The sequence below is a fragment of the Phocoena sinus genome, chromosome 15 (genome assembly GCF_008692025.1).
Source record: "Phocoena sinus isolate mPhoSin1 chromosome 15, mPhoSin1.pri, whole genome shotgun sequence".
Taxonomy (NCBI): domain Eukaryota; kingdom Metazoa; phylum Chordata; class Mammalia; order Artiodactyla; family Phocoenidae; genus Phocoena; species Phocoena sinus.
The window spans coordinates 80,268,713-80,293,305 of NC_045777.1; the positions used below are offsets into that span (position 1 = coordinate 80,268,713).

At 45.5% G+C, this 24,593-nt stretch overlaps 1 protein-coding gene across 11 annotated transcripts in view; it reads right to left on the reverse strand.

The window, feature by feature from the left end:
• CUX1 (cut like homeobox 1) overlaps positions 1–24,593 on the reverse strand; it is a 375,593-nt gene that overhangs the window by 152,335 nt on the left and 198,665 nt on the right. For all 11 annotated transcript variants that reach the window (XR_004345751.1, XM_032604944.1, XM_032604943.1 and 8 more), the window contains one exon: positions 20,129–20,207. Coding sequence is in view for 10 of the 11 variants with exons in the window: in XM_032604944.1 (XP_032460835.1) it covers positions 20,129–20,207 (79 nt within the window). In the remaining variant the exon portion in view is untranslated. The remainder of the gene's footprint in view (positions 1–20,128; positions 20,208–24,593) is intronic.

A 24,593-nucleotide genomic window follows, 5' to 3' on the forward strand; every position in this document is an offset into this window, starting at 1 on the left:
AGCCCACACACCGCAACAAAGACTAGCCTCTGCTCGCCACAACTAGAGAAAGCCTGCACGCAGCAGTGAAGACCCAATGCAGCCAAAAAAAAAAAAAAAAAAAGCCAGAGAAAAGAAGACTCTTAGGGGAAGAAAGATAAGGGTGATGAAGATCTCCTGTCAGAAATGATGTCAGTCAGTCCAGAGCGAGAAAAACTGAAACAAAAACTGCCAATATATAGTTTTATACCCAACAAAAAATATCTTTCAAAAATGAGGGTGAGGGCTTCCCTGGTGGTGCAGTGGTTAAGAATCCGCCTGCCAATGCAGGGGACACGGGTTTGAGCCCTGGTCCTGAAAGATCCCACATGCTGTGGAGCAACTAAGCCCGTGCGTCACAACTACTGAGCCTGCGCTCTAGAGCCCATGAGCCACAACTACTGAAAGCCGCGTGCCTAGGGCCCATGCTCCGCAACAAGAGAAGCCACTGCAATGAGAAGCCCACACACTGCAACGAAGAGTAGCCCCCGCTCACCACAACTAGAGAAAGCCCACTTGCAGCAACGAAGACCTAACGCAGCCAAAAACTAAATAAATAAATAAAATTTTAAAAAATTAATTAAAAAAAACGAAGGTGAGATAGATATTTTGTTTGTGTGTTTCAAATGAAAAAGAGCTGGCAGAATTCATTGCCAGTGAACCTACACTATAAGATATGTTAAAGGAAATGCTACATACCAAAAGAAACTGATTGCAGACAGAAACCTGCATCTACACAAAGGAATAAACAACACTGGAAATGGTAAATATATGGGTAAAAATAAAGTACTACTTTTCTCATTTTTAATTTCTTTAAAAGATAATTGACCATTTAAAAGCAAAAATAGTACAATGTATTGTAGGGTTATAACATACGGAGAAGTAAAATAAATAACAATACACATTACATTGTATGTGAAGTAGTATAATATTATTTGAAAGTATAGTGTGATAAATTAAAGACACTTAATGTAAACCTTAAAGTAACCACTAAGAAAATAAAACGAAGAGCTATAGCTAATAAGACAATTGAGGAGATAAAATAAGATCACAAAAAATAATCAAAATAAAGCAAGAAAGACACAACAAAAAAATAGGAAAGACAAGAAGAAAGCGAATAGTAAGATGGTAGACTTATGCCTCTCTTTATCCATAATTACATGAAACATAAAATAGCTAACATTCCACTTAAAAGGCAGATTGTCAGACTGGATTAAAAAAAAACATGACAGAGCTGTTTACAAGAAATACAACTTAAATAAAACAAAAAGATAGGTTAATAGTAAAAGGATAGAAAATGATATAACATGAAAACACTAATCAAAAGAAAGCTGGAGTGCCTATATATATCAAAATGAAACAAAGCAAACTTTAGTACAAGGAATATTAACAAAAATAAAATCACTGTATAAACCTGAAAGTATCAAATCATTGAGAAGATATAACCATCCTAAAAGTAAATGTACTACAAAACAAAGCTTCAAAACCATGAATTAAAAACTAATATAAGTGAAACAAGAAAAAGAAAAATCCACAATAATAAAGATTTCAAAACGCTGTGCTTGCTAATTAATAGTACAACTAAATATAAAATCAGTAATGGATACAAAAGACTTGAACAACACTGTTGACCAACTTGACCTAATTGACATTTATAGAACACTCCACTCAGCAAACTACAGAAAAACACATTCCCTTCAAGTGCACATGGGACACTCACCAAGACAGAAATATACTGGACCATAAAACAAGTCTCAATAGACTTAAAAGAACAGAAATCATACCAAGCACATTCCCTGGCCACAGTGAAATAAATCAGTGACCTAAGCCTCCACTTTAAGAAACTCCAGAAAGCTCTAGCCAGACTGATGAAGAAAAGAAAAAAAGGAAGAAAGAAAGAAAGAAAAAAAGAAGTCACAAATTCCAAGATCAAGAATGAAAACAGGGACATGACTACCCATCCTACAGATATTTAATTAATTTATTTATTTTTTGTCTGTGTTGGGTCTTTGTTTCTGTGCTAGGGCATCCTCTAGTTGCGGCAAGCGGGGGCCACTCTTCATCGAGGTGCGTGGGCCTCTCACTGTTGCAGCCTCTCTTGTTGCGGAGCACAGGCTCCAGACGCGCAGGCTCAGTAGTTGTGGCTCACGGGCCTAGTTGTTCCATGGCATGTGGGATCTTCCCAGACCAGAGGTCTAACCCGTGTCCCCTGCATCGGCAGGCAGATTCTCAACCACTGCGCCACCAGGGAAGCCCAGATATTTAAAAGGTAATGAAATATCATCAACAACATTATGCTAATAAATTTACATGAAGTGGATCATTCCTTGAAAAATTACCAAAACTGACTCAAGAAGAAATAAAACATCTTAATAGACCTCTATCTGTTAAAGAAGTAAAATTTAAAATCCTTGCTATAAGTCAAAAAGATACACGTACCCCTATGTTCACAGCAGCACTATTCACAATAGCCAAGACACGGTAACAACCTAAATGTCCATCAACAGAGGAATAGATAAAGAAGATGTGGTACATATAGACAATGGAATACTACTTAGCCATACAAAAGAATGAAATAATGCCATTTGCAGCAACATGAATGGACCTAGAGATTATCACACTAAATGAAGTCAGAAAGAGAGAGACAAATACCATAGGATATCACTTATGTGTGGAATCTAAAACATAACACAAATGAAGTTATTACAAAACAGAAAGAGACTCAGAGACATAGAGAACAGAGTTGTGGTTCACAATGGGGAGAGGGGGTGTGGAAGCGATGGAAGAACAAACAAACCAACACCCTGCAACAAAGAAAATCCCAGGCCTGGATGGCTGCACTGGTGAACTAGAGATGTTTCAGGAAGAAGTAATGGCAATCCTACATAAACTCTTTCAGCACTTGACTCATTTGATAAGACCAGCACTACTACCTTGATACCAAAACTCATAAAAACATTAAAAGGAAAAAAAAAAACAGGCAAAAAACTACAGTGCTATATTCCTAATGAACTTCAGAAATCCTTAGTAAAATATCAGGAAATTAAATCCAGCAAATTCTAAAAATACATCATAACCAAGTAAGCCTTATCCTAGGAAGGCAAAGTTGGTTTAACACTAGAAAAGTATACTAGTTCACCATATTAAGAGAATAAAAGAGAAAAATCATATGATTAGCTCAATTGAGGCAGAAAAAAATCTGACAAAATTCAATACCCATTTGTGACAAAAACTCTCAGCAAACTAGGACTAAAAGGGACTTTTCTCAAACTTTTAAGGGTATCTACAAAAACCCACTACAGCTAACATCTTATTCAATGTTGAAAGAGCGAATGATTTCCCTAAGGTTGGGACCAACACAAGGATGTTTGCTTTTTCTACTTCTATTCAACATTGTACTGGAGGTCCTGGCCAGTGTGGGAAAAAAAGAAAAAGAAAAGGAAAAAGAAATACATGATATTACAGATTGGAAATCAATATGGACATAAAAAACTTGAGTAACACTATCAACCAAGTTGACCTGAAATTCACAGAACATTCCATCCAACAATTGTAAAGTGCATAATCTCTTCAAGGGCACAAGGGATATTCAAGATAGAATGGTCTAGGGAATCTCCAAAAAAACTTCCAGAACTAAGAAGTAAGTTTTAAAAGGTCACAAATATAATATTACTATATAAAAATTCATCACATTTCTATATAAAAGCATCAAAGAATTGGAAAAAATTACCCAAAAAAATACCACTTACTACAGCATCCAAAAACATGACCTATTTAGGGATTAAAATGAATACTATGGGCCAGGCCTGTATATTGAAAACCACAAAATACTGCTGAGGGAGATTAAAGACATAAAGAAATATACAACGCTTGGACTGGAAGACTCAATAGTGTTGTCAATTTTCCTCAAATTGATCTATAGATAAAGTGGAATCCAGATCAAAATCCTGGCAGGCTTGTTCGTAAAAACTGACGAGACGAGTCTAAGATTTACATAGAAACTCAATTAGCCAAAATGATTTTGAAAAAGAAGACCAAAGAAAAAGGACTTGTATTACCTGATTTCAAGACTGATTATAAAGCTACAAGAATCAAGACAGTACGATATTAACATAAGGATACACATACAGATCAGTGAAATAAATAGAGGGTCCAGAAAAAAAGACTCAAACATATACCATCCATTAATTTTCAAGGAAACTCAACCCTTATCTCGTATCATACATAAAAATTAACCCAAAATGTATCCTAGGCCTAAAGGTAAAAGCTAAAAGACTGTAACTTCACACACACACACACACACACACACACACACACACACACACACACACCACACACAAAGGAGAAAAGAATTTATGACTTTGGACTAGGCAATGATTTCTTAGAACATAAAAAGCAAGAACCAATAGAAGAAAAAATTAATAAACTGGACTTTATTAAAATGAAAACTTCTGCTCTTCAAAAGACAAGAAAATGGGAGAAAATATTTGCAGTGCATATATTTGACAAAGGACTTGTATCTAGACTATAGCAAAGCTACAGTTCAATAGTAAGCCAAACAACCCATAAAAAAAACGGGCAGAAGATTTAAACAGACACCTTATGAGTGAAGATCTATGAAGGTCCAAAAGCACATGAATAAAAATTTACCATCATTAGTCATCAAGAAAAATGCAAATTAAAGTCACAGTGAAATACGTTCTACACTCACTAGAATGTCTAATATCTAAAACACTGACAATACCAAATGGTGGAGAGGACACAGAGCAACTGGAACTCCCGCACATATTTGGGGTGGGGTGGGGGTAAAATGACACAACTGCTTGGAAAAACCGTTTGCGGTTTCTTATCAAGCTAAACATGCACCCACCCCATGCCTCAGGAAATCGAGTCCTAAGTATTTACCTAAAAGAAATGAAAACAAATGTCTATATACAAATGTCTATGAATGCTTATAGCAGGTTTATTCACGACAGCCACAAACTGGAAACAATCCAAACGTCCATGAACAGGTGGATGGGTAGGCAAATCGTTATACATCTACACAGTGGAATACCACTCCCCAGTGAACGTGGGTGAATAATCCCCAACACGCCACGCTGAGTGAAGGATGCCAGACGCATCAGAGAACCTCCCCAAGGACCCCATTTATGTGAAACTCCAGAAACAACGAACCTAAGCTAGATCAACAGAAAGCAGATAAGAGGTTGCCGGCGTCTGGGATCATAAGGGAACTTTCGAGAGGTTATGAATGTTCTATATCTTGATTGTGTGGTTGGCCACTGTATCAAATGGTACACAAAACAGGTGTATTTTATTGTATATACATTATGCCTCAATGAGGTGGATTTAAAAAATTTTTTTCTAGTGAGAGCAAAATGTTTTCTGCACTGCTAATAAAATGTAAATTTTAAGTCCTTTTTTACTCTTCATCACGTCCTTTTAATTCTGTTTTTAGTATATGATTTGCAATGTATTACACACTACTATAGTTACACATGTACATCATTTAAATAAATAAGTAGTATATATGGGGGGGGTACAAATTTGAAATTTTTTACAGTTGGGGGACACGAACAAAAGTAGCTCAAAGACCACTCAGACCCGTGGGCTGTGTGCAAAGGATAGGCAGAGGAAGTGGAATCAAGTGGTGAGAGGTAACGGAGGCTTGCACTAGGGGCGGCTGACAGGGTGAGTGGTCAAATTCGGGGTGCCTTCTGGAGAGAGGTCAGCAGGCCTTACTGACAGATCAGCTCTGAAGTGTGAGGGAGGGAAAGGAATGCAGGCTGACTCGCCTTTGTGGCCGAAGCAACTGCGTGAATGGTGATGCCATTTACCTTCTGGGGTAGGGGGTAGGGGAGGCTGGGGGGGATCAGCTGCTCTCCTGTGCTCATGTGGAGTTTGAGAGTCTAACAGACATCAGGAGAAGCAAGAAGAACTACAATCCTGCAGCCTGTGGAACAAAAACCACATGCACAGAAAGACAGACAACATGAAAAGGCAGAGGGCTATGTACCAGATGAAGGAACAAGATAAAACCCCAGAAAAACAACTAAATGAAGTGGAGATAGACAACGTTCCAGAAAAAGAACTCAGAATAATGATAGTGAAGATGATCCAGGACCTCGGAAAAAGAATGGAGGCAAAGATGGAGAAGATGCACGAAATGGTTAACAAAGACCTAGAAGAATTAAAGAACAAACAAACAGACATGAACAATACAATAACTGGAACGAAAAATACACTAGAAGGAATCAATAGCAGAATAATTGAGGCAGAAGAACGGATAAGTGACCTGGAAGACAGAATGGTGGAATTCACTGCTGCGGAACAGAATAAAGAAAAAAGAATGAAAAGAAATGAAGACAGACTAAGAGACCTCTGGGACAACATTAAGCGCAACAACATTCGCATTATAGGGGGTCCCCGAAGGCGAAGAGAGAGAGAAAGGACCCGAGAAAATATCTGAAGAGATTATAGTCGAAAACTTCCCTAACATGGGAAAGGAAATAGCCGCCCAAGTCCAGGAAGTGCAGAGAGTCCCATACAGGATAAACCCAAGGAGAAACAGGCAGAGACACATAGTAATCAAATTGGCAAAAATTAAAGACAAAGAAAAATAACTGAAAGCAGCAAGGGAAAAACAACAAATAACATACAAGGGAACTCCCATAAGGGTAACAGCTGATTTCTCAGCAGAAACTCTACAAGCCAGAAGGGAGTGGCATGATATACTTAAAGTGATGAAAGGGAAGAACCTACAACCAAGGCTACTCTACCCGGCAAGGATCTCATTCAGATTCGATGGAGAAATCAAAAGCTTTACAGACAAGCAAAAGCTAAGAGAATTCAGCACCACTAAACCAGCTCTACAACAAATGCTAAAGGGACTTCTCTAAGTGGGAAAGCAAGAGAAGAAAAGGACCTACAAAAACAAAGCCAAAACAATTAAGAAAATGGTCATAGGAACATACACATCGATAATTACCTTAAACGTGAATGGATTAAATGCTCCAACCAAAAGACACAGGCTTGCTGAATGGATACAAAAACAAGACCCACATATATCTGTCTACAAGAGACCCACTTCAGACCTAGGGACACATACAGACTGAAAGTGAGGGGAGGGAAAAAGATATTCCATGCAAATGGAAATCAAAAGAAAGCTGGAGTAGCAATACTCATATCAGATAAAATAGACTTTAAAATAATGTTACAAGAGACAAGGAAGGACACTACATAATGATCAAGGGATCAATCCAAGAAGAAGAGATAACAATTATAAATATATATGCACCCAACATAGGAGCACCTCCATATATAAGGCAACTGCTAACAGCTCTAAAAGAGGAAATCGACAGTAACACAATAATAGTGGGGGACTTTTAACACCTCACTAACACCAACGGACAGATCATCACAAATGAAAATAAATAAGGAAACAGAAGCTTTAAATGACACAACAGACCAGATAGATTTAATTGACATTTATAGGACATTCCATCCAAAAACAGCACATTACATTTTCTTCTCAAATGTGCATGGAACATTCTCCAGGATAGATCACATCTTGGGTCACACATCAAGCCTCGGTAAATTTAAGAAAATTGCAATCATATCAGGCATCTTTTCTGACCACAACGCTATGAGATTAGAAATGAACTACAGGGGGAAGAAAGGTAAAAAACACAAACACATGGAGGCTAAACAATATGTTACTAAATAACCAAGAGATCACTGAAGAAATCAAAGAGGAAATCAAAAAATACCTAGAGACAAATGACAATGAAAACATGACGATCCAAAACCTATGGGATGCAGCAAAAGCAGTTCTAAGAGGGAAGTTTATGGCTATACAAGCCTATCCCAAGAAACAAGAAAAATCTCAAATAAACAATCTAACCTTACACCTAAAGGAACTAGAGAAAGAAGAACAAACACAACCCAAAGTTAGCAGAAGGAAAGAAATCATAAAGATCGGAGCAGAAATAAGTGAAATAGAAACAAAGAAAACAATAGCAAAGATCAATAAAACTAAAAGTTGGTTCTTTGAGAAGATAAACAAAATTGATAAACCATTAGCCAGACTCATCAAGAAAAAGAGGGAGAGGACTCAAATCAATAAAATTAGAAATGAAAAAGGAGAAGTTACAACAGACACTGCAGAAAATACAAAGCATCCTAAGAGACTACTACAAGCAACTCTATCTATGCCAATAAAATGGACAACCTGGAAGAAATGGACAAATTCTTAGAAAGGTATAACCTTCCAAGACTGAACCAGGAAGAAATAGAAAATAGGAACAGACCAATCACAAGTAATGAAATTGAAACTGTGATTAAAAATCTTCCAACAAGATGTGGCACATATACACAATGGAATATTACTCAGCCTTAAAAAGAAATGAAATTGAGTTATTTGTAATGAGATGGATAGACCTAGAGTCTGTCATACAGAGTGAAGTAAGTCAGAAAGAAAAAGACAAATACCGTATGCTAACACATATATATGGAATTTAAGGAAAAAAAATGTGATGAAGAACCTAGGGATAAGACAGGAATAGAGGCGCAGACCTACTGGAGAACGGACTTGAGGATATGGGGAGGGAGAAGGGTGAGTTTTGACAGGGCGAGAGAGAGTCATGGACATATACACACTAACAAACGTAGTAAGGTAGATAGCTAGGGGGAAGCAGCCGCAAGGCACAGCGATATTAGCTCGGGGCTTTGGGACAGCCTGGAGGGGTGGGATGGGGAGAGTGGGAGGGAGGGAGATGCAAGAGGGAAGACACATGGGAGCATATGTATATGTATAGCTGATTCACTTTGTTATAAAGCAGAAACTAACACACCATTGTAAAGCAATTATACCCCAATAAAGATATTAAAAAAAAAAAAATCTTCCAACAAACAAAAGCCCAGGACCAGATGGCTTCACAGGTGAATTCTATCAAACATTTAGAGAAGAGCTAACACCCATCCTTCTCAAACTCTTCCAAAAAATTGCAGAGGAAGGAACACTCCCAAACTCATTCTATGAGGCCACCATCACCCTGATACCAAAACCAGACAAGGATACTACAAAACAAGAAAATTACAGACCAATATCACGGATGAATATAGATGCAAAAATCCTCAACAAAATACTAGCAAACAGAATCCAACAACACATTAAAAGAATCACACACCATGATGAAGTGGGATTATCCCGGGGATGCAAGGATTCTTCAATATACGCTAATCAATCAATGTGATACACCATATTAACAAATGGAGGGTTAAAAAGAAAAAACATATGATCATCTCAATAGATGCAGAAAACGCTTTTGCAAAATTCAACACCCATTTATGATAAAAACTCTCCAGAGAGTGGGCACAGAGGGAACCTACCTCAACATAATAAAGGCCATATAGGACAAACCCACAGCAAACATCATTCTCCATGGTGAAAAACTGAAAGGATTTCCTCTAAGATCAGGAACGAGACAAGGATGCCCACTCTCACCACTATTATTCAACATAGTTTTGGAAGTCCTAGCCAGGGCAATCAGAGAAGAAGAAGAAATAAAAGGAATACAAATTGGAAAAGAAGAAGTAAAACCGTCACTGTTTGCAGGTGACAGGATACTATACGTAGAGAATCCTAAAGATGCCACCAGAAAACTACTAGAGCTAATCAATGAATTTGGAAAAGTTGCAGGATACAAAATTAATGCACAGAAATCTCTTGCATTCCTATACACTAATGATGAAAAATCTGAAAGAGAAATTAAGGAAACACTCCCATTTACCATTGCAATAAAAAGAATAAAATACCTAGGAATAAACCTACCTAGGGAGACAAAAGACCTGTATGCAGAAAACTATAAGACACTGATGAAAGAAATTAAAGATGATACCAACAGATGGAGAGATATACCATGTTCTTGGATTGGAAGAATCAATATTGTGAAAATGACTATACTACCCAAAGCAATCTACAGATTCAATGCAATCCCTATCAAATTACCAATGGCATTTTTTACGGAACTAGAACAAAAAAATCTTAAAATTTGTATGGAGACACAAAAGACCCCAAATAGCCAAAGAGTCTTGAGGGAAAAAAATGGAGCTGGAGGAATCAGCCTCCCTGACTTCAGACTATACTACAAAGCTACAGCAATCAAGACAATATGGTACGGCCACAAAAACAGAAACACAGATCAAGGGGACAAGATAGGAAGCCCAGAGATAAACCCACGCACCTGTGGTCAACTAATCTATGACAAAGGAGGCAAGGATATACAATGGAGAAAAGACAGTCTCTTCAATAAGTGGTGCTGGGAAAACTGGACAGCTACATGTAAAAGAAGGAAATTAGAATACTCCCTAACACCACACACAAAAACAAACTCAAAATGGATTAGAGACCTAAATGTAAGACCGGATACTATAAAACTCTTAGAGGAAAACATAGGAAGAACACTCTTTTGACATAAATCACAGCACGATCTTTTTTGATCCACCTCCTAGAGTAATGGAAATGAAAACAAAAATAAACACATGGGACCTAATGAAACTTCAAAGCTTTTGCACAGCAAAGGAGACCGTAAACAAGTCGAAAAGACAACCCTCAGAGTGGGAGAAAATATTTGCAAACGAATCAACGGACAAAGGATTAATCTCCAAAATAAATAAACAGCTCGTGCAGCTCAATATCATAAAAACAAACAACCCATTCGAAAAATGGGCAGAAGACCTAAACAGACATTTCTCCAAAGAAGACATACAGATGGCCAAGAAGCACATGAAAAGCCGCTCAACATCACTAATTATTAGAGAAATGCAAATCAAAACTACAATGAGGTATCACCTCACACCAGTTAGAAGGGGCATGATGAGAAAATCTACAAACAAAAACAAATATCGTATATTAACGCATATATGTGGAACCTAGAAAAATGGCACAGATGAACGGTTCTGCAGGGCAGAAACTGAGACACAGATGTAGACAACAAACGTATGGACACCAAGGGGGGGAAGCGGCGGGGTGGTGGGGGTGGTGGTGTGATGAATTGGGCGATTGGGATTGACATGTATACACTGATGTGTATAGAATTGATGACTAATAAGAAACTGGTGTATAAAAAAATAAATAAAATTCAAAAAAAAAAAAAGAGACATCAGAGTCACCCGGGGGAGTCTAGGATACCCCACACTCAGAGACCTACAGAGGAAGAGAGGGTCTGAGGAGGAGCATAACCAGGGGGGAGGTGGGTTCTGCAGGCCCAGTGGACTCTCAGAGGAGACAGCTGGCCAGCGGAGAGAGACGTCATCCTCCGAGCACATGTATTTTCTCAGTGAAATACGAGGTGTGCAGAGATCAGGGAGGCAAGAAGGTGTGAAATACTGAGGGGGGTGGTGGCAATAAGGGTGGGGCCAGTCTGGGCTGTTCTGACTTTATGTAAACGAATGCAGTGTGGTCCTGCAGGGACTTTGGGACACTGGTGAGGATGCCCTGGATCACCGTCACGCCAACAGTCGCGGGGCAGGACATCCCGGGAGGAGGAAGAGGCGCTGCTGCACCGCACGGAAGGCAGCGGGGCTGAGGAGTGGGGCTCCGATTCCATCGGGCCGTGGGGTGCCTGGGCGTGTGTGTGCAGGGCGGGCAGGCGGTGGTGGCTGCTTCTGTCATGAGGACCGCAAGGACTGACCTCCCTGGACCCCTGCCCACGTGTGCACAGAGCCCCTGCCACCGGCCAGAGTTTGGACGGCACCGTGAGCGCCATCCCCGCAATGACATCAGAGCGTGGCAGACGCTCCCCTCCGCCAGGGCACTCTAGGCTAATGTAATCATACGATTACATAATTAACCCAGCTGTCTCATTAAGAAAATCAACTGGAATTCAGGGCATAATTAGTCCTACAGCAATTAGCATGCTGATGAGCAACTGACGAGAAGCTGTCTAGATAGCGCGTGTGCCAGGACCACCACAGTCACAGCAGAGGGGGGAAGACGCCACCCCCACACCCCACACCCCCCGCCGGGCCACACCGAAAGCCAAGTCACCGAGTCACCTCCAGTGAGTTCTCCAGATGGGTCGGGGGACCGGGACAGGAGGCCGGGGGAGAGCGCTGAAGGTGGGGCAGCAGGCAACTCAGACACCCATCTTGTCAGGTTGGCCTTCCTTTAACACGCGTGGAGCTGCTTCCTCAGCCTGCGAACGATCAGCTCCTTGGGCCCCAGGTTTTTTTCCAAGCTGATCAAGGAGGGTGGAGAGGCTGCCGGCTCATCTGGGTTGCAGTTACCCCAGCACGGGTCAGAGTGTGACTGTCCCTTGTCCCCTTCTCCCCCGAGGCTGCTCTGGACCAGCTCTGGTCCTGCAGCCCAGCAGAGGGGACGGGGGTGGGGGTGGGGGGCACCTGCAGCCCACAGCTTCATCCCATGGCCACGGCCCTGGTCCCTCTCTTGTCCGTTTTGGTGCTGGTGGTTGATTCTCACGGGTGAATGAAGATGTCTCAGGAAGGTCAACTGAAAACGTGCAAAGGGGGGCTCCAAGGTAAGAATTCTCTCTGGAGGGGCCTGGTCACCGGCAGCTGCCAACACCGGGCGACTAGAAGACACGGACTGGAGCAGCCTCACAGGAGCAGGCTGGGGCGGCCACATGGCACAGCCTTCAAAAACGCCACCAGGATGCATGTCCGTGAAAAGCTTGGTATGAGAAGCAAGGGCTATTTCTAACTAATCACAAGATTTTGTGCCTTTTTGTCAGGAGTGCTTACTACACAGCCTTGATCGGGGGACAGACGGGGAAGAAAGAAAAGGAATGGAGAGAACAGTGTTTTCTGGTTTTAACTGAGAGCGTGTCCTCACTTAAAACAGCTTGACAGGCACAAAGGACCGGCTCACTATTTCAGTCTTAGGCAGAAACGTTAAAAAGCAGCCCTCGGGACTTCCCTGGTGGTCCAGTGGTTAAGACTCCGTGCTTCCAGTGCAGGGGGCGCAGGTTCGATCCCTGGTCGGGGAACTGACACCCCACATGCCACGCGGTGCGGCCAAAAGGAAGAGCAGCTCTCAGAACTGATGATGTCCCTCTTCACTTCTGGATCCTCAGATGCAGGGCTGATGGCGATATTCTCCAGCAGAGAAGGTTTTCCTAAATCCCGACTGAAACTTCCGACCGCCCCTCAGCAGCACCCGGGAGCGGGGGCATCTTGGCGTGGGTGCTGAAAACGGAGCAGCCTACAAAACGGGCTCCCTTCTGCTGGTTCTCTTTCAAGGCTTCTGAAAACTAACACCTTCTACTTCTGATCGCAGGCCAGTTATCCGAGGGAAATGAAGTGAGCGGAGCCAGTCAGGGAACGCTGAGCACCAGCGGAGTTTCACGAGTCCATGAATATTTTATATCACTGGTCACGTGCTCCCTTAGATTTAAATCTTAAAATCAATCCTTCTGGGCACTGCCTTTGTGTTTGAAGGGTTTGTGTCTGTAGGACCTAAACTACACCTTAGCGAGGAGTGAAAGATGACTCTCTGTTGGGGGTGGGGGTGCCCAGAGAGAGGCCAGGAGGTGACGAGAACAAGCAGGGCCTCTTCCAACGGACTCGGCAGCCAGAGAACAGAAGTTCTGCAGCACCAACGCCCAGCTCACCAACCTTGTCTCCTTTCTAGGAACTTCCCCCAAAAATACCTTTGCCAAGATGCTTCTGGGACTGAAGAGGCACAGTTGTGTTTTATACCAATTATTAAGTGTGGACAAATACCCCACCGACTACGGCTTACGGTCCTATCTGGAATCCATCACTAAAGGCTCTTCAGAAACTGAGACTGCAAGTTGAATATTTTACAAATTTCTGCTTCCCCGCACCCCCCGATTGTAGAGATAAAGACATGCTCATTGTAAAACATCGGAAAAGTATCAAGAAGGAAGAGCAGGTCACCCACGCGAGGTGAATTCCTGGCGGATTACGCATACCGTGGTAATTCTGCTCAGAACACAGTGAAATTCCAGTTATGCAAGGGCCTTTAAGAGGAGGTCGTTCCAGAATTTTCCCAGCTATCCGAGAGGGTCACACTTTAAGACCCGAGACACCTATTTCTCCTTCCATTACAGTAAGGGAAGAAGGCTGCCTATTCCACCTGTTTAATTATGGGATATTCTCTCAAAGGTGCTGTACAGTCTCCCACCCACCCCCAAGCAGGAGCCACGTGAGGGAGGGCAGGGGCCACGCCTCAGCCGCATTTGCATCTTGGGTGCACGGTGCCGGGCCTGGCACTGGAAGTGCTGGCCGAGGGAATGTGTGAGTATGATTCCTGAACAGCACACCTTGAACTGTCTCTTGCACAGCCGGGGGTCACTGTGGCTAACAGCCACTGACCTCTGCTCTCACCCACAGATACAGATTCCAATGCAGAAGGACGCTGGTCTCCCGGTTAGGGAGTCCGTCGCAGAGGGCTCCCCAGGTGTCCCAGGGGGCCTCGCCCAGGGGGCCTCGCCCAGGTGTCCTCAACCAAGTCACGCTGTTAGCAGATGCCTATGATGCTTTTCCTCATGTGAGTAGCCATTAGCAAATTAATTCATATAAACCTTTATCAGAGGTTATTAAAATTTTAAAAATGTAAATATTTGCAAGCGTAAGGTATCGCTATGTTGATCATATAAATTACAATATAAAATCTGTGATAAGAATCACAGATGAAGCCATCTGGGTTAATGATGTAGAACTTTATGAATCGAACTGTAGAACTACTTTCCTACTGCCATGATGTCGACAATAAAGGCAAAGAACACTTTCAACTAGAACAACGAGGGATGATAATCGAATTAGGGACAGGAGGCTAATTTGGTAAACGTTTTATTGGCCTTCCTTTTAATTTTGTAAACCAGATGCAACCATGTAAACAATACTGCTACCAAAGATGGAGGAAGTACTGTTGTGTTAACTGGGTCCTGGGTTAGAGTCATCCAAGTCGCCTTCCTCAAGCGTCTGTTCCTCTCCAACTTCACCCCCACCAGCTGAAACCAGGCGACCTCATCTCTCCCGCCCCGCATCACCTTGGACCCCTTTCCGATCTGTTTCCAAACTGCAGTCAGGATGACTTTTTTTAAAAAAATTAATTAACTTATGATTTATTTTTAGTTGCACTGGGTCTTTGTTGCTGCGCGCGGGGCCTTCTCTAGTTGCGGCGAGTGGGGGGTGCTGTTCGTTGAGGTGTGCGGGCTTATTGCAGTGGCTTCGCTTGTTGCAGAGCACGGGCTCTAGGTGCGCGGGCTTCAGTAGTTGTGACACACGGGCTCAGTAGTTGTGGCTCACAGGCTCTAGAGCGCAGGCTCAGTAGTTGTGGCGCACGGGCTCAGTAGTTGTGGCGCACAGGCTTAGTTGCTTCGCAGCATGTGGAATCTTCCTGGACTAGGGCTCGAACCCGTGTCCCCTGCACTGGCAGGCGGATTCTTAACCACTGCGTCACCAGGGGAGTCCCTGGCTGGTATTTTAAAGAGCAGAAAGTATAGGGCTGTTTTTTGCCAAATTGTGCTGCGCGCGGCCTGCGGGAATCTTAGTTCCCCGACCAGGGATGGAACCCGTGCCCCCTGCATTGGAAGCACAAAGTCTTAACCACTGGACCGCCAGGGAAGTCCCTGTGTGAAGACTTTTGGATGCCCACATTCCCACCAGACTCTTGAGCCCACGAGAACAGGAAGCTCTCAGTGGATCTGCTCCCGGCTCCATCCCCAGCACTCAGCAGGTTTCCTGAGACACAGCGGCGGGGGCGGGGGGGGACACACAACAGTGTTTCTAGTGCTGGCCGGCAGGCCCGCAGAGCCGAGGGTCACAGCAGCGGGGAAGGAGCGGCAGGATATTTCTGATAAAAAGCATCTTAAAATACCCTCAAAACTGACGAGGGAATGAGGAGCATCTGCTGACAAGTGAGAAAGAGGTAAACGTGGGGTCTTAACTATGGCAACTGTTCAGAGGATGCATCAGGACAACTAGGTCTTTCAATGGCTACTCAGTGTCTTTAATCTGAAGGAGATTTTGGAAGGAGAAATAACACTACTTGGGATTTTTAGACGTGGAAGATGAGAAGAGGAAGGAGCCGGGTGACCCCACTGCTTCTTTTGCCTTGAACAATGGAGTCGCACCACCGGGGGAAGGAAAGGGCTGGGGTGGAGGGGGGCCCCCTGCTCCATGCTCAGGGCTGGGTGTGTAAAGCCTGGGATGCCAGCCGGACAGCTACTCAACCCAACACAGATTCTGGACGTCAGTACTGACCACCAAAACCCAAGGCCTCTGAAGCGCACATGCTGGTCTGATGAACCCCGAGTGCTAAGCGTCATATAAATGTCCCTGCAGGCAGGCAAATCTTTACAGAGTGACAGCAAGGCGAAGGGAGAGTTCCGAGAGCTAGTAAACTGCTCCACCTCCAGGAAAGATACACTTGGTTCTCTCGTAACTTAGGTGGTTAGGTGCGCCGGAGGGCTCTTCCCCAACGGCAAGTTGTCAATCTCAGGATAGGGTTCAATGCGAATAATTAACGGTACGATACCGATAAATCTCAGGAAGATCCTGAAGAAATAATTGGATCCATTAGTTTAGTCATTCATTCGACAAATATTTTTCGAGTTTCTGCTACGTGACAGGCGCCGGGGTAGAGACCAGGCACATAACCAGGGACGAGACCACGCTGCACCAGTGTCCGCCCAGCCAGGAAGGAAAAGGGCTGAGGAGCAAGTACGGTGAGTCCCCTACCTACGAGCCTTCGAGTTGCGAACGTTCAAAGATGCGAACGTGCCCCCGTGTGCCAGCTGTTGCACTATACTTGTGTACTTTTCAAGGTGCTGTAAGATTAAAAATGGTTGCTTTTATTTTTTGTGTTTGTTTTTTATGTATTATTTGTGGGAACAGTATTATAAACCGATTACAGTACAGTACTATATAGCCGATCGTGTTAGTTGGGTACCTAGGCCAACTTCGCTGGACTTGTGAACAAACTGGACTTATGAATGTGCTCTCAGAACAGAACTCGTTCGTATGTAGGGGACTTACTGTAGTTATAACAGAGGTAAACAGACACAGGGTGTGGGGAGCGGGGTGTGTGTGTGTGTGTGTGTGTGTGTGTGTGTGTGCGAAGGGCACACCTAGGCCAGACCTGGGAGGTCAAGAAGCAGCGTCTCAACAAGTCAATCTGGAGGAGCTGGAAGAGATCAGCTCAGAATGGGCTGAGCCTGCCCACGGCGAGGAGAAGGACCCATTCCCGTTGGCGGGAAGCCTGGCATCGCCACACTGTGGACACGGGAGAGGTGGCCTGAACCGCAGAGTGGAGGGCGGAGGTTGGGATGGAGAGAAGTGGATGGAATCGAGGACCTTCTGGGGGTAGGACGGCCAGGGCTTGTTGACCCAGTGCTCTGGCGTGAGCAGCTGGGTGGCAGGTGGTGTCGCTCGCCAAGAGAAGGAGACTGTTTCCTCTGGACACACTGGGCTGTTTCAGGTGCCCCTCAGTCAGCCCAGCGGGGATGTCCAGGAGGATATACAGGCTGACACTCAGGGGCGAGAACCGAACTGAAACAAAGCTCCAAGAGCCACCAGCGTGACCCCTGGTGCATTCCGCTGCCAAGGACCCTGGGTGGCTCTGGGTCAACAGCCTCATGTCACGTGTCAACAGCTGTGCTGTGCCAGGCCCTACCCCAGGTGCTACAGGCACAGAGCAATCAAGCAAAGCTGTCCTCAGACAGCTTTCATTCTGGTAGGACCAGCAGATAAGGAACAAGAAAACACACAGGTAAATAAAATGTCCGAAACTGTGGCAGGGGTGGTGGTGATGTGCTAGGGCTGACTGGTCACCTCCTCCCGGGCTCCTGGAGCTGGGCCACATGGCCAAAATACCCTTCCCATTATTTCCAAGAGCTTCCTCTATTTTCCTGAGATAGCATAAGTTGCTATTTCTTGAAACCAGAACTTGACACACCCCACCTACATTTCTGGATTCAGCTGGATTGGAGCCTGGAGCACACACACAGTTAAGGCCCCCCGAGTCTCCCCAGCTGTGTGGCTGACCGTCAGTAAACGCACTGCTATTGACCAGGCCCTTCCTGTAAGCCTCAGCCACAAGATTACTTCATCTGAGCGATAAGCGGACTCCAAAACACAGGTTGAGGGCTCCAAGCTCCATTCCTGCTTTTCAAGTAGCTGTTAGATGTGTCAGACCACAGTGTTTGTAAGAGAAATACCCGGGAGGCGGGTAAAAGTGATCTACGTGGTGTGCAAATGTACTCTGATTAACTCGTCATTACAGACAACGTCAAACATTATTCGCCCCCACCACCTGAAATTAAAACTGCCAGCCAAAAATGATAATTACAAAGAATATCACCAATATAAGGAAAACGCTGATGGGATAACATTAAGTGAAAAAAGCAGACTATAACGATATAGTCATGTTATGATCAGAGTTCCATAAAAATTATGTATGTATATGAATAAGGACTGCTCAGGCAAAGACGAGTGTTGATGAGAAAAGTGGTCTCGTTTTTGTCTGCAAGAAGTCAAGATGGAAAATAACTGCAGAAGAAGAAACCCAACGAGTCGTTCAAGTGGCTTCCCAGTGGAGAAACCTCACTAAGGGAAAACCCAGAGACAAATCAGACTTTTAAAAATAAGAGTGTAGGTTATTTAGAAAACAGTAGCTGCAGGCTCTCTGGGTCTCGGGCAAAGGCAAAATAAACCAGGCACCTTTCAACTAAGTCAGCAACACAAAACTAGCACTTGCACAAGAAAATGCAAGTGGGTCCACCAAACTGCCAATGCCTGAGAAAGAGAGCCCTGAATGGTCCATTCATTGTGAAGGAGGCGCCACATGAGCCTCAGCCAGAGTATTCAGGAAACCCCTAGGTGGATACAAAGTCCTGCAGAAAATCAAAGGGCTAGAATTTGGAACTAAGAGCAGGGTAAGCTCATAAGACAGCAAAAGGTTAGAACAAAGACAAACCCTCTCCATCACTGGGCTGTTCCCCTACCTTATTCCGTCTTACAGATGAGAAAACTGAGGTTCAGAGAGGGAAAAGGGATGTGACCAAGACCTCACAACAAGGCCCTGGCGGGAGAATCTGGATCTCCCTACCCCCTTGTCCGAAGTGCCTAAGGTACTTTCTGCTGTCCGTAGCTTCGTGTGGCCTCTGTTAACCCCGGCTCCCAGAGGGGACAGCAAAGCCCTCAGTGGACCTGAATTAGAATACAATACAGAAACAAAGGAGACTTGTTTCTGCTTTGCTTTGTTAAAGCAGTTCTAGTAATATCAGTGACGCACAGAGGATTCCTAATGAGGGCAAATGCGCAGCTCTGATGGGTGGGGAGGGGAGGGTGGTGGTAACTGGGTTTCCTTGGTCAGCAGAGGATGACATTCAAGTGGCTAATTTTCAGATCTGAGTCTTTTCAGGACTGAGCTGGGACCCATGTGATCGTGTCCATCACCTCCCCACGGATTAGGTGAGTGGACCACCGAGAACAGAGGATCGATGGGACCAGTGGGTGCTCTAAATTCCACCTCACTTTTCTAGAATAAGGAATGGGGAGCCATTATCTCTCTGAATGCGTAGCAAGCATTATTAAAATTTTAACTCTTTAGTTCCTTCAAAAGAAAAAACAACCCACATATACCGTAGTTAGATGGGCTACCGCTTGCCCTTGGATATTAAGTGAAAGACTTGGCCAGAGGCCACTGATTCCCTGGATGACCTGGGAGGGGAGCCAGGCATTCCAGGTGCCCTATCAGGGCCGTTCCTGAACGTGGGATTGGGAAGCCCAGAATCGTGACTATCCAGGCCGTCTGCATAGCGCACACACGGGTTCTCCTTCTCTGTGAAACGTGCAGCATTTTAAACCAAAGCTAAAGGTAGCCCCACAGGTCTGAGTTGCTGCAGTTCCAAAGGCATCCACTGGAGGCAACTCTATTACTTCAGCAAATACGCATCTGATTTCCATACTCATCCCAAGTCTGGGTTTTGGAGAATTCATATTCCCAGAACTCCCCAGTTTCCTGGGGAAGTTGCCTTAGGGAGGCTGAGAAGAATCAGCCAGAAGCCCACTGACTCACCAGACACAATGCCCACAGGTGGGCTACAAGCGCTGGGCTCACCTGGAACATCAATCAATCTCTTGTAGACATTCAAGAAGGCTGCCTCAGCTTCTTTGCTTCTTTTACTCAGTGCATCAATCTGAAAAGGAATGGGAGAAAGAAAAGAAAAACAAAGAGCTCAAAATTTGTCAAGAGGTAATTTCAAAATCATCACACATCAAATGCAAGTCTGACTGCTCCATGTAAATACCGGACGGCTGGGCCTTCAACCTCTTAAACGTCTGCAAACACGCGAGAGGGAGGCAACCCACGTGGGCCCGCCCGTGAGGGGGAGCGAGGCAGGAGCGGTCCCATGGCTTGACAGAGTGGAGACTCTCCACGGAGAATGTGGTCTCTTTCCTTCTTCCACCAGTGTAGACTACGAGCTGACCACATGCCAGACGCTGTGCCGGAGGCGGGACACAGAGGGACAGCCCTCAGCCCCAGGGGCTCGGCGTCTAGTAGGGGAACAGGTTATGTGAATGACTGGTGGAATCCCAGCTGGGAAAGTGCTCGGCAAGCAGAGCCGTGGGGACACCGAGAAGGGGACGTCAAGCAAGAAAGCAGGTGACATTTGAGCAGAGTCCTCAAGAGCAGCTCACCTGGTAAAGAGGTGACACGAAAGGGGAGGAACACATTCAAACACCAAAGTTCTGAAACTGGGGGCCCTTAGGTCCTCTTTAAGAATTTTATGAAAGCCGGGGCTTCCCTCGTGGCGCAGTGGTTAAGAATCCGCCTGCCAATGCAGGGGACACGGGTTCGAGCCCTGGTTCGGGAAGATCCCACATGCCGCGGAGGAACTAAGCCCGTGTGCCGCAACTACTGAGCCCACGTGGCACAACTACTGAAGCCCGCGTGCCTAGAGCCCGTGCTCCACAACAAGAGAAGCCACCGCAAGGAGAAGCCCTCGCACCGCAGCAAACATTGGTCCCCACAAACCGCAACTAGAGAAAGCCCGCGTGCAGCAACGGAGACCCAAAGCAGCCAAAAATTAAAGTAAAATAAATTAAAAAAAAAAAAAGAATTTTATGAAAGCTGAGGACCCTCTCCTAGAAACACACACACACAGGGTTACACACTCTACTTTAGGACACTCACGTGTCCACATGTGTTCTGTTCATAGAATCCAGATTAAGAACTGTGGATCGGGCTGTAACCCCAGGGAATGTGGGGCTGCTCGGGGGAGGGGGGGTGGACATGGATACATGGGTGTGAGACTGGACAGGTGAGGGGGTCGGTGCAGGTGGGGGAGGATGACCTTCACCGTCTGGGCCTGAGTCAGAGTGGAAGGAGGACAGGAGGGGCCAGGAAGGAGGTGACCATTCCTAGGTTGTTGCCGCTGCCCTGGTGAGAATGTGCAGGGCAGTGGCGCTGGGGACTGAGGGAAGGAGGCCAGGCAGAGAGATTAGGTCCAGCTGAGCTGATGTGAGACATGGAGGGTCCAGGTGAGTTAAGGACGGTGCCCAGGTTTCTACCTTCGGCAACGGCGAGTTCCTGTGACAGTGGCCAGGATCAGTGTGTCTCATAAACAAACCCAGCTGAGCTGGTTTCCCTCCAGTGAAAAGTCTCTTCGTCAAAGAAAGGTGACGCGTCCCAAGCAAGCTGGACACACATCCAAAGAGGCTTCTGTGGTTGGATGGACTCTACGTATTTTGCTCCCATAACATGCGTGCTGAGACAATGGATCACTTTTTACCCCTGAAGCATGCAAGATGCTACATGCACGGAGTTCACATTGGCTCAGGAAAAGGACACTAAATTATATATTCCTCTGTCCCCTCACAGAATTATACTCTGTCTCCAACGTTATTAAAGAGGCAAAAGGAAGTGGCGTAATTACAGGGCCTCTCACCTGAGCCAACCAACAATTTGTTAAGGGCTGAGACAGGTCACCTGATTAAGGATGGGAAGACCCTGTGGAGGGGGACACAAAGGCTGTGGGAAGGGGAGCAGGGCAGGTCTCAGGAAACCCAATACAGAGCAAAAAAGGGCAACGCATGCATTTCCAACTTCTACCAAGTTGTGCTGGAAAATTCCTACTTGAAGTCAGTCGCCGAGAACTCTGCCACGTTCCCCCCACCCCCCGATAAAATAAGCTTATGATTTAGGCATGTTTTCTGAATAATCCACGAGGACTACTTAAAAACGATAAGATGGCTCTCTATTTTTAAAATGTTTTTTTCTTTTCCCCTCTGATTCTTAGCAGTTCATTGTACAATTAGAAATATATCAAAAAATAAAGAGAAAATGAATACCATAATCCTGCCATTCACCAGTGGAAGTCATGCTTCTGTCTGTAGTTCCCTTTAATTCTGAATGAAATGTAGGCGGGTAGGCAAACTATAGAGACAGGAGATTAGTGGTTGTCTAGAGTTGGGGACTGGGAGGATGACGGCTAAGGGGTGTGGGTTTCTTTCTGGGGTGATGAAAAGCTCTACAATTGATCGGGACTGTAGTAAAAGTCAATGAACTGCTGAGTTCAAATGGGTGAATTACATGGTATGTGAGTTACATCTCAATAAAGCTGTCACAAATGTCTGCGTGTATATTTGAAATCAAACCATATGGAAAATTTTGTACTGTGCTTTCATGAACATATAAAGTCTTTCCAAATGTCTATTACAAAATTTGGAAAATGTCTTAATAGCATTATTTCAGCTGTACCTAACCACCACCTACATAGATGTTGTGAGTAAAACTGGATATTTGGAGTTGCCTTTCCAGACGTCCGGAGCTTTCCCTGCGCTCCGGGCCTTTCTGCCACCTCCTAAGAGAGGTGCCACGGGCAGCAGTCTGCCCAGGAAGCAGGACAGAGGCCCTGGTGGCTCTCTGCGCCTCTCAACACCCAGAGGGTTCTCTGCTCGGCTCCGGATCTGCCTAGGGAGGGCCTCCACTTCCTAGGGGTTCTGAGCCCACAAAGGCGGCCGCCTCTAGAGTGGGCAGAGGAGGGGATCTGGAAGGATCCTGAACACTGTCTTCTCTCTCCCTTATGGGTTGTCGAGGGGGGACGTGGGATCGGCAATCTACACAACACACTTGAGACCATTACAGATTGCACTGTGCCCCTGCCCTGAAAGTCCTAACCCTCAGTACTTGTGAATGTGGCTTTATTTGGAAATGGGGTCTTGGCAGATGACCAAGTTAAGATGAGGTCCTTAAGGGGAGCCCTAATCCAACAGGACCTGTCCTTCTATAAAGGGGAAATTTGGACACAGAGACAGTCACGCACACAGGAGAACCCCATGTGAACGTGAAGGCGGGGATTGGGGTGATGCACCCACAAACCAAGGAACGCCAGAGATGGCCAGCAAACCTTCAGAAGCCAGGGGAGGGGCCTGGAGGGGCCTCTAAGCCCCTCACACTCCTCAGAAGGAACCAGCCCTGCCGACGCCTTGACCCTGGCCTTCTGGTCTCCAGACTGTGAGAAGTAAACATCTGCCCTTTGAGCTGTTCAGTGTGTGGTACTTGGTTACGGCAGCTCTAGCAAATTAGCACGGAAACCATGAATCTGCGTCGTCTTCCCGTCCCCTTTCCACAGATGCAAGAACATTCAACCCAGTCCTGAGAGAACAAGGCCAGGTTGCTGAGATTAACTCATTAGGCAACTGGACTGAGGTTTCTTAAGAGAGCTGACGAGAACTCCACGCGTGGGTGAGCTGCTCCTTGGTGAAGTCTCCCGAGCCTCCTTCTAAGGTTTCCAAACCCGGAAGAATTTGTTGATTCTGAGGCTCTCTGCTCGCTCACTCTTTGACTCCCCCCACGGCCTCTGCCCTTGCCCAAGAACAGGCCTCGGGCTCTGAGTTTTGGTCTGTCCTCTCCCCTTCCCAGCCCCACCTTTGCTGGGGTGGGCCTTCCCTAGAAGGCCGAGCCATGTTTCCAGAGCCAGTGCAGGTCTCACTGGCCCCAGGATGCGTGTGCCGGGTTCCCCTGGGGCCAGGCTGGCCGGCCTCGCACGGTCCGGGGCTGGGCAGGTGAAGCACTGAGTGCCTGGCGCAGGGAAGTAGAGCCCTGTCTGTCCTCCTTATCCTTCAGTGAGGGAGGAGAGAGACGGGGTCATCTTCATCCTCACGCCCTCTGCACCCGCCTTGGAGCCAGAACTCGGCACGGCACCCCCTCACACGGGGGGAGAGGTTTGTGAATGAGAAGAGGTTTGGGGTGAGGTCTCAGGCACAGATGGTTGAAAGTCGGATCCTAGGTTAGAACATTCTGGCTGCTTAATGTGCAAAGATAACCCGAGGGAGAGATCCTTTCTACCATCCCCAGACCCGCAAGGCCACTGTGAGGGGCGGCAAAGGACAGAGGGGCTGCTGGCGGCGGAGATGGGACAGATCTGGAGAAGCTCTGACGGCGCTCAGGCCCTGGGTAAAACCTGTTCTGCTCCGGGGATCGGGAATCGACCTCACCTCCTGCCACACCTCACACTTCAGCCACGCCCGGCTACTCCCTGTTCCCTGAATACACGAGAGCGATTTCCCCGCAGCCTGGA